The sequence below is a fragment of the Salvia hispanica genome, chromosome 4 (genome assembly GCF_029641045.1).
Source record: "Salvia hispanica isolate PSC_SH4W2 chromosome 4, Shi_PSC_v1, whole genome shotgun sequence".
NCBI classification, from domain to species: domain Eukaryota; kingdom Viridiplantae; phylum Streptophyta; class Magnoliopsida; order Lamiales; family Lamiaceae; genus Salvia; species Salvia hispanica.
In genome coordinates, this window is record NC_142695.1 from 23802712 (window position 1) to 23812770 (window position 10059).

General features: G+C 40.0%; 1 protein-coding gene across 2 annotated transcripts; it reads left to right on the forward strand.

The window, feature by feature from the left end:
• Positions 1-599: 599 nt before the first annotated feature.
• CLF (SET domain-containing protein) lies at positions 600-7969 on the forward strand. Of its 2 annotated transcripts, XM_048094645.2 has the most exons (17): positions 601-845; positions 1570-1671; positions 1765-2090; positions 2422-2583; positions 3036-3120; positions 3287-3433; positions 3543-3590; positions 3673-3744; positions 4128-4735; positions 5032-5185; positions 5262-5482; positions 5574-5705; positions 6679-6769; positions 6974-7021; positions 7107-7235; positions 7320-7397; positions 7471-7969. In XM_048094645.2, exons 1-17 carry the CDS (start codon positions 798-800, stop codon positions 7660-7662), a joined length of 2643 nt encoding a protein of 880 aa, XP_047950602.1. In that variant the 5' UTR covers positions 601-797; the 3' UTR covers positions 7663-7969. The 2 variants fall into 2 exon arrangements, with proteins under 2 accessions (XP_088913465.1, XP_047950602.1); XM_089057339.1 differs by lacking the exons at positions 6974-7021; positions 7107-7235; positions 7320-7397; positions 7471-7969 and having other exon boundaries at positions 600-845; positions 5574-5792.
• The last annotated feature ends 2090 nt before the right edge of the window (positions 7970-10059 follow it).

Below are 10059 nucleotides of genomic sequence, written 5' to 3' on the forward strand. Positions count from 1 at the left end.
AAAGCGATACCACAGAAGTACCGGTGACATGGTGGCTCTCAAGAAAATAGGGGCCTCCAAACTTATGTCACACCTCAGGAATTGCCTCGACTGCAAGCTTGCCTTCTTGTCCTTCGTCAATCACCCCAACATTATCGCCTCCTCCATGAGCTTCATTTTCTTCATGTCTTCGAATTTTCTAGACTAATTAATTTCCCAGTTTCATTCAACTCCATGGAGTTCTAATAAAACATCTCCGGCGCACGTCCCGTCGCCGGCGGCAGAGCCTTCCCAAAGAGCTCGACAAGATAGGACATGGATGATTTGGTTGGTACGGCAAGATATGGCTTATATGGATTTCAAATTTATTACGCCAACTGTTTTTTTTCTAAAATAGAAAGTTTATAATTTTAAAGTTCAAAAATAATATTTTATTACTTTTGTACTAGTACTATTTATTTTGTAAACAAAGTTCTATGTTAGAAGAGATAAAAGGACTACTCTTCATTATCCATAAATATTAAATATCATAATTATTCGTAACCTACAAATTGCAATAATAAGTTTTGTTAGGTAAAAGTCATAAATTATGGTTATATAGCTAATGTTGAGTATTGGTATCGGTATGGTATGGGAGGCGACCAACTCTGAAAAGCGCCCTTCTCTCAGGCCCACCACATCCGCCACCTCCTCACTATCCATTTTTAGGGTTTTCAAATTCCAAGCGCCAAATCCCCAATTCCCATCACCTTCCCCCCCTTTTGCATGACTCCGATCTGCAATCCGACCTCCATTGCCGATCGACTGCTCCTCCGCCAATGTCGGCGCCCAAACCCTCTCCATCCGCCTCCGGATCCGACCTTCATGTAATTCGCCCCCCTTTTTTCTTCTCCGTCTTGTGTTTTTTAGAATGAGACTCGATTCGATTTGCTAGATGATAGATGCTTTGCGTTTTGCTAGCAATAATGCTCAATCTCGTTGGGTTGGTGATGATGGTGATTAAATAGGAATGCGCATTGTGATTTTGGATGGCTGGAGCTTAGATTCGCTTTGGTTTTGTATTGACCTTTTTTTTATTGTCAGTTTAAGGAGTTGAATTTAATGCTGAGGCTCACCTCACTTTACTCTTATTTTTTTGCATATAGTAACAGAATGATACAGTATTTTGCACCTAGTGGCTTTTGATTTGAGAGTTTACTGACCTGTTGGATAATCTGGTGAAACAAAGTTTGTTCTTGTGGATGTTATTTGACAGAATTTGTTTACAGGTCCTCCTTGGAGAGTGCCTCATTAGAAAAAATATTTATTTGATGAGAAGGCAAGATTTAGAATTAATAGCTGTGTCCAACCTAATGATAACATTAGATTACTAAACAACTGAGTTTGAAGTCTTTTCAGTCTTCAACCTGTGTACTCCTTATTGAAATTGGTCTCAATTGCATAGTTTTATGAAGAGCATACGTTAAAAGACTCTTGAACCCTGTATGTGCCAAATTAGATGGATAAATACGAATCAATATACTTCCCTCTTACTCATGTTTCAATTGTGTCGCTGATGTCACCTTGTTCGGTTTTCTGTAACTTGGACAGATAGCTGAGCACCAAGAAAATGGCTCATCAACACTGGAGATAATATCTGTTATTGACTCTTTAAAGGCAAAAGTTGCTTCCGACCGCTGTGCCTATATAAAGGTGCATTCGTGAAATGCATATAATTCTACTATTGATGACTATTGAGTTCATTTTAGCACCTAACACTTCCAAGTTACTTCTTTGGCCTCTCAGAAACGGATTGAAGAAAATGCTGAGAAAGTGCTTGATGTCACAAAAAATCTATACAAGTTATCAATGGAAAGAAGAAATTTTAAGATTATTTGTGGTGATGGAGGTGTAGATTTGCTAGCAAAGAGACAGAAAGATGCGATTGATATGCATAATGGTATTGGCACAAGCAATGGAGATAATGAAAGTAGTAGCTCCCAAGAAGATGGATATGCCTCTTCAGCAATTCTTTTAGGATCCAGTATTGCAGTCAAGAGTGCTGTCCGGCCCATTAAGTTGCCGGAAGTGAAAAAGTTGCCACCATATACAACATGGATTTTTTTGGATAGGTGAGTCAATATTGTCAGGTGCATGGTGGAAAAAACTATAATGTAGTCATACCTTTCTGAACTACAAGTCTACAACACCTTTCTGCCACAGTTCTAATAATCTGTGAGAAGTTGTCTATTATTGCTATTGTAGTTCTAGAATCTTTATGGATTGATAGATAATGTTTTAAATCTTTGGAAGATATTTTCCCTCTGAGATGCTTGGCCCTTGTAACCATCCATCAACCCCCCTTACCCTGCTTTGTTTTCTGTCATTATTTATTTTCTTGCTTGTTTCTGGTTTGTTTGTTATAGGTTCTCTAATCAGGTAATTTATTCTGTTGCTATACAGAAATCAAAGGATGACAGAAGACCAGTCTGTGGTTGGCAGAAGGCGTATTTATTATGACCAGAGTGGTGGTGAAGCTCTAATTTGTAGTGACAGTGAAGAAGAAGCGGTTGATGATGAAGAAGAAAAGAAAGAGTTTGTAGAATCTGAAGATTATATTTTGAGGTTGGTATATTTGTAGACCCATTTTGGCCTTTCTTTTCATTTCTTTATGTGCTAAGTTTGCTTGGACATGCTTTTTTACAGTGCCACCCAACTTTTCTGTCATCTTTTTCTTCTCTTACTAAACATTGGCCAGACTTGAGTCATCTTTGTGAGCTAGGTAGAAGCTAAATCACTGGTACATGCATAAGTTTTGCAATGTTTCATGTGGTGGCTTTTGTTTACATTCTAGTATATAATATCTTGGTTTCCAATCAAAGATCTGCTTTTCCAATATTTGGCCCATTTTTAGCATGTGCTCGTGCTATCTATATGGAGTATTATTCTGGTAGATATTATAATCTTTGTGTGAGTGTAACATTTTAGTTCATGCCCTGCTGATTTGGCTTCTTCGGAATTGGGCTGCATTGGAAATCAATGGGTACCTAATAAATGTTTCTTTCCTATACTGGCAGAATGACCATCAAACAGATGGGATTTTCTGATACAACATTGGATGTGTTGGGCCAGTGTCTATCTAGAAGATCTGGTGAACTCAAGGTATGCAATTCAATTGCCAACAATCGACCAGTTTGCATCTCTTTACGTTCCATTATTATCTTGAAAAGAAAACAACTGGTCATTGTGAGAGGCGTTGGTCCAGCTGTTTCCCATTCGTGTTTTGCTGGCTTTACAGAGATAAACCACCATAGAACATCTTATACAGGCAAGATTTGAAGATCATATCAAGAATAACACTACTATGTCTCGTGTGAACAATGGAAATGCAGAAGGCTTTGTGAATCCCTATATTGATAAAGATCTTGATGCCGCTCTTGATTCATTTGATAACCTATTTTGCCGCCGTTGTCTAGTAAGCAATAATTTTGACTGATTTTGTTACTTTGTGCTCTTTACATACATTCATTTCATATCATTTTGCATAATTTTCTCCATCTAAGTTATTCTCCCTTCCGTGGCAGGTTTTTGATTGTAGATTACATGGTTGTTCTCAGGACCTGAGCTTTCCTGTAGGTCTATTATTTGTTGACCAATATAAATTAAAATTATTACTAGTGGTGCTGGTATGCTAATATATTTTTCTCCCTTCAGGTGGAGAAACAAGTACAATGGAATTGTCCAGATGCTGATAAGGAAGCATGTGGTCCAGGCTGCCATCGATTGGTAATCTGTGTTTGCACTTTTAGTTTATGTTTTTAAAGTTTTAACAATTTGTCTCTAATGGTCTGCTCATAGTGTAGCTTATGCCTTCTGTTTGATGAGCATTGCCTCTATAATAGTGTTCTTGTATCCATTAGGTTAGAATCAGTACAAGTATTTCACATGTGCTTTTGTAGGTAATCTTCTAAGGTATAACTAGTAGGTTATGAACAATTTAACTATGATTGTACCCTCTAAGTTCCACTGATCTGTCTTCTCTTTAACATTGTTATTTTTTCCATGTGTATCCCTTAGACCAGAAGTCAGTAATATTTGCAGATTTAGATTTTTTTTTCTTTAATAATTTTACTTATGTTCTTTAGGACTCATTAACTTACAACTGTCAGGTCCTTGAATCGGAAGGGTTGAGCTCCAGGCAGGCAAATCTTGAAGAAAAAGCTGCCCCTGCATGTAATGCTGCCTCTATGCAAATTCAAAAGAGGAAGCAAGGAGGCACACCTATCAAGAAGAAAACAAAGTCTTGCCAGAGTGAAAGTGCTTCTTCATCCGAGGTTAAACCTACTAATGATATCACAATGCCAGTGAAGAGTGCTGGAAAATCTGGCATTGATAAAAGAAGTAGCAAGAGAATAGCTGAAAATGTTCTTGTTGCTAAAAAGAAAAGGCAAAAGAAAATGGTAACATCTGACTCTGATCGTCGAGAAAGTGAAGATAACAGTAATCCACCAAATGTCAAATGTACAAGTTCTAGAAAGTCTAGAAGGAAGGAATCTCCATTGCTAGACTCTGACAGATCTTTGCAGGATGAGGCTGCTAGCGGTGCCTCAAATGAGAGCGAGAGTAATCAGCCTGTGACTAGCAGCGCTGAAACTTTAAAGAAAGAAGAGTTTATTGATGAAAATATGCATAATCAAGATTTAGTTGACAGCAAAAGTTGGAAACCATTTGAAAAAGCACTTTATGAAAAGGGCATTCAGATATTTGGCCGCAACAGGTTAAACACCATATTTAGTTTGCTTCTGTTTGCTAGCTATTACAACCCTTCTGTGCTTGCAGTAAATTATATGAAAATCACCAGTTGCATATCTATACATTCACATCTGGCAAACAGGTCATTATATTTTAGATCCCTTAGTTATCAATGGAATAATGCAGAACAGAATTTCATGATCCATATTATCAAGATCTTTTGCACTTTAGATTAGCCAGTCTTTTTGACAGATTTACAAGCTGCTTGGTTACATATACACCAGAACTATGCTCTGAGGATGGACTTTGTATGTCATGCAGCTGTTTGATTGCTAGGAATCTCATGAGTGGCTTGAAGAGCTGTTCAGAGATCTTCAAATACATGCATCGTTCTGAGAACAGGATAATCACTCGAGATGGTGATGGTATGGTCCTTTCTGATGGCTGTCTAAAAGCTGACGGTACTGAGACTGTGGTAAGTCCTTTTCTGTCCATTCTCCTGTATTTTGAGTTATGGTGCAGTGGAACAAATTTCAATGATTTTTATACAGGGCGGTGGTGCACGGAGAAGATCAAGATTTTTACGCAGAAAAGGAAGAGTTCGTCGCCTAAAGTACACATGGAAATCTGCAGGATACCAATCCTTCAGAAAGCGGATTTCTGAAAGGAAGGACCAGCCTTGTCGACAGTATAGTCCATGTGGATGCCAAACTGCATGTGGGAAAACATGTCCATGTCTTGTAAATGGTACCTGCTGTGAGAAATACTGCGGGTGAGCTAACTGTAGTTCCTGTGATACAGTTATGTTTTTAACTTATATCTGAACATACAAGTTGTCTGAACCGTATATAATCTCTTTGCAGATGTCCAAAGAGTTGCAAAAATCGATTCAGAGGATGTCACTGTGCCAAAAGCCAGTGTAGAAGTCGTCAATGCCCATGCTTTGCTGCTGATAGGGAATGTGATCCAGATGTCTGCCGAAATTGCTGGATAGGGTGTGACATCTTTTCATTATTTTGTCCATTTCCTGGCATGAGGTCTAGAAGTCAAATCATATGGAACTAAATTAAAAAAAGAAAAGTGTGGGTTGCTTTTTACTTGATTTTTTTAATATACAGAAGCATGCCTATTAAGTAGTTTTTCTATGATAGAGCTATAGTGGTTTTTTCACAAGAAAATTCCTATACACGTTTAGGTTAAGTTTTGAGTTGAGCTCCCCAAATTCCCATCACCACTGGCATTGTGTTTTAAAGGCATTGGCATGAATGTGAAGACTTTATCCTATCTGCTTAATTTTCTGGGGGCAAGCAAGGTTATTCAACTATCCGATGGCGGTCTTGCTTGCTTTTGGAGGTCACACTATGACTTGCATATGACATGATCTTAATGTCACCTAGTTGTCAAGACATTCTTAATAGATTTGACTTGTATATATATGCTGGGAATTGCTTCATTGAAGACTGGAATGATGCCACTTATCTATTTATCTACAATACTAGTGATATGTGTAGCTTGATGAGATTGGTTTGACCTCAATCTGGAGATAAAATACTGGTAAATTATGTGTCAGGTGACGACATACCTATTGAGTTGTGAACACGAGAACTACTTCTAGATGATTTCTGGCAGAAATCTTTTCACATTTTTCCACGGAATGTTTAACGACTGAGTGAAACAAGCAAGTAGATAACAAAAATACATCTGGAATACTATTACATTTTTTACATTGTTAATGGTTTCTATCTGCCCCCCACTGGATGTCTTTGCTCTGTAGTTTTGATATGGGTTGGCAACTCTTGAAGCAACATCTATCTAAACCTGAATGATTGAGCCCATCAGTCAGCTGGTGTTTTCTTGTTCTGTCCAGTCTAATCCAGTAACTGGTGGATTGTAAAATGCATGTGTTTACTTTCTTTAAGATTAATTTCACTTTGGCAAGTTGTAATATTATCTGAATTGGCTTGGCAGTTGCGGTGATGGCACCCTTGGGATACCTCCTCAAAGAGGTGATAATTACGAGTGCAGGAATATGAAGCTTCTTTTGAAACAACAGCAGAGGGTAAGTGACTTTCCTCTTCAGCTTTGCTCACATTATCAGTTAGGTTTGATATCACATCATTTTATATTGTGTAAGTTTCTTGGGTGTGCATAGCTACTGTTTACTGTATGGACCTCTCTCTCTGCTGAAATTGCAGATGTAATAAGTTGTTGATTTTAGATAAATAAAACTTTCTAATAGCAGTGCTTGTTGATTCAATTGTAGGTTTTGCTGGGAAGATCTGATGTATCTGGCTGGGGAGCTTTCTTGAAGGTAATTATTCCAGAAAATAGTGTTGTTTGTCACCAGGATAAGTTTTATCCCGTTCCTAACTCCCCTACACTTCAAAAAACTGCAGAATAGTGTTAGCAAGCATGAATACCTCGGAGAGTATACTGGCGAACTAATTTCACATCGCGAAGCTGACAAGCGTGGGAAGATATATGACCGAGAGAACTCTTCATTTCTGTTTAATCTGAATGATCAGGCAAGAATAACTCAAAAAATATTTGTTTAATACACTACTAATTTGGAAGAAAGTGACTAATGATGATTTTCCACTCATGCTCAGTTTGTGCTCGATGCTTATCGCAAGGGCGACAAGCTGAAGTTCGCCAACCATTCCCCAGATCCAAATTGCTATGCTAAGGTAAACTGAGTGGCAAGATACGATAAAAACATGGGCTGTGCTTACAATAACATGATACGAAATGAATTGGCAGGTGATAATGGTGGCCGGAGATCACAGAGTGGGTATATTTGCGAAGGAACGGATTAACGCTGGAGAAGAAATCTTTTATGATTATAGGTACGAGGCGGACAGAGCTCCAGCCTGGGCTAAAAAGCCGGAGGCGTCCGGGAGCAAGAGGGAAGACTGCGGACCTTCAAGTGGGCGTGCGAAAAAGCACACGTAAGCGTCGGAAGATAGATTTTTGCGACAACTTGTGGTTGAAACTCTAATCATTAGTTGCTGGAGATAAAAGGTTAATCTCCAGAGTAACCTAAACCGATTCTTTTTGGTGGTGACTGTTGAGTGAGCTGAGAATACTCATCCTCATCAAAGCGGGAAAGAATACAAGCGTAGTCCATGTTTTCCTTTTTTTTGAATATATTTATATATATTCTTATGTAAAATGCATCACTTGCTACGATTCATTTAGCAAAATGGTGTACATTTCATTCACATTTTACTCAAAACAATTCTTCATTTAGACTCCCAAACTATGTTGTATTCTTCTTCATCTATCTTGTTTTTGCTTTTCTTGCATATCTCACATAATATTCCCAGAAAAGTTAATTTATTTTTAATAATTTTATAAATTTACAAAAGCAATCGCACAGATTTCTTATTATCTCTTTTCAAATTTCTTTCTGACTCAAAATTATTTCTCTATATTATATAAACTTAATTTATCCGAATACTTTGGTTAATTATAATTTATTGACATATTATATGTTTAAGCATCGTGAAATTAGACTCTTGTTATATATTATTTTGATTTTTATGGTGCATGTTGTCAGCAGTGATTACAAAAACTATTTTCTAGTAATAATGATATAATCTAAAAATCACCTACACGTATTTCTGTTAGCTGCTTAAAATCAGCAGTATATGGTAGTAGTAGTACTATGTAGTAAGAAATATTTGCAGGCAATTTCATTACCCAAAAAATACAGTAGAGTTGATAGTACATAAGTACCAATTTTAATGTAAGAGAAAAAAGATTGACGTCAAAGAGAAGAATTATAATTAATAAAAAATTAATTTCAGTAGATGGATTATAATGATAATATGAGAGCATCCGCGATGGTCGGCTAGCGACCGGCTAGCCGATTCGTCGCGCTGGCCGATCGGCTAGCCGAACCATTGCAGTCGGCCAGCGCAAAATCGGCGAGCGGATCGGCGTGGGCTCGCCGATCGCTCGTCGCTGGCCGAAACGCTAGCCGATCGGCTAGCCGCCATTGTGGAGGCCCGATCGGCCAGCGCCGTTTTTCAGATTTTTTTTTTTTTTTTAAATCATATATAAACGCGATTTTCGTTTCATTTTCATTTGCACCACTTGTTTTAACGAGTTTTCTCTCTCTCTAACTTTCTGTTCAAGAGCATCATCGAGCGATGGATCACGCGGGTGGTAGCGGTAGCGGTAGTGGTGGGGATCCTGAGGAGTACGAACGGAGGATGAACGAGGCTATGGAGGCCTACATGAACCGCGGGATGGAGCGGTACATGCGTATGGTGGAACAGCAGGCGATACCTCGCCCTCCACGAGTTGTCCACCACCGAGCAGTGATTGATCGGGATCACGTAGCTGCACATCAGCGGCTGTACGAGGACTACTTTGCAGAGTACCCGCGGTTTCCCGCCAACATGTTCCGGCGGCGTTTCAGAATGCGCATGGAGTTGTTTATGCGCATCGTTAGGGCATTGGAGCGTCAATATATGTGTTTCCGCTTCAGGCACGATGCGGCTGGCAGACCCGGCCACACCCCTATCCAAAAGTGCACGGCGGCAATCAGACAGTTGGCCTACGGAGGCGCGGCAGACATGTGGGATGAGTACCTCCACATCGGTGAGTCGTCAGCCCTGAAATGTCTGAAGGAGTTCTGTGGGGGCGTGATCAGCATTTTCGGTGAGCAGTACCTTCGAAGCCCTACTCCCGAAGATTGTCAGAATTTGATGCAGATGCAAGGGGAGAAGCATGGGTTCCCCGGGATGTTAGGCAGCATAGACTGTATGCATTGGGAGTGGAAGAACTGTCCGACTGCCTGGAAGGGGGCCTACACGACCGGCTACAAGTCAAAGAACCCCACGATAATCCTCGAGGCCGTAGCTGATTACCGGCTGTGGATCTGGCATGCGTATTTTGGAAGAGCCGGGTCGAACAACGACCTCAATGTCCTGAACTCGTCTCCCCTCTTCAACGAGAAGTGCCAGGGCGTCGGTCCAGCCGTCTCATTCGTGGCCAACGGCAACCGGCATGATATGGGCTACTACTTGGCGGATGTGATATACCCTCGGTGGCCGATCTTTGTGAAGACGATCCGACAAACAAGTGATGAAAAGAAGGTCTACTTTGCACAACGACAGGAGTCGGCGCGCAAGGACGTGGAGCGCGCATTTGGTGTGCTCCAGTCTCGATGGGCGGCAATCAAGGGCCCAACGCGTTTGTGGGATGTCGGATGCGTTTCCGAGATAATGTACGCCTGCATTATCCTGCACAACATGATCGTCGAAGACGAAGGCGTACAACTGACTAGTTGGGTTAGTGACGATGAAGCCGGTTCAAGCCACGGAACGGCCACCCCTAGTG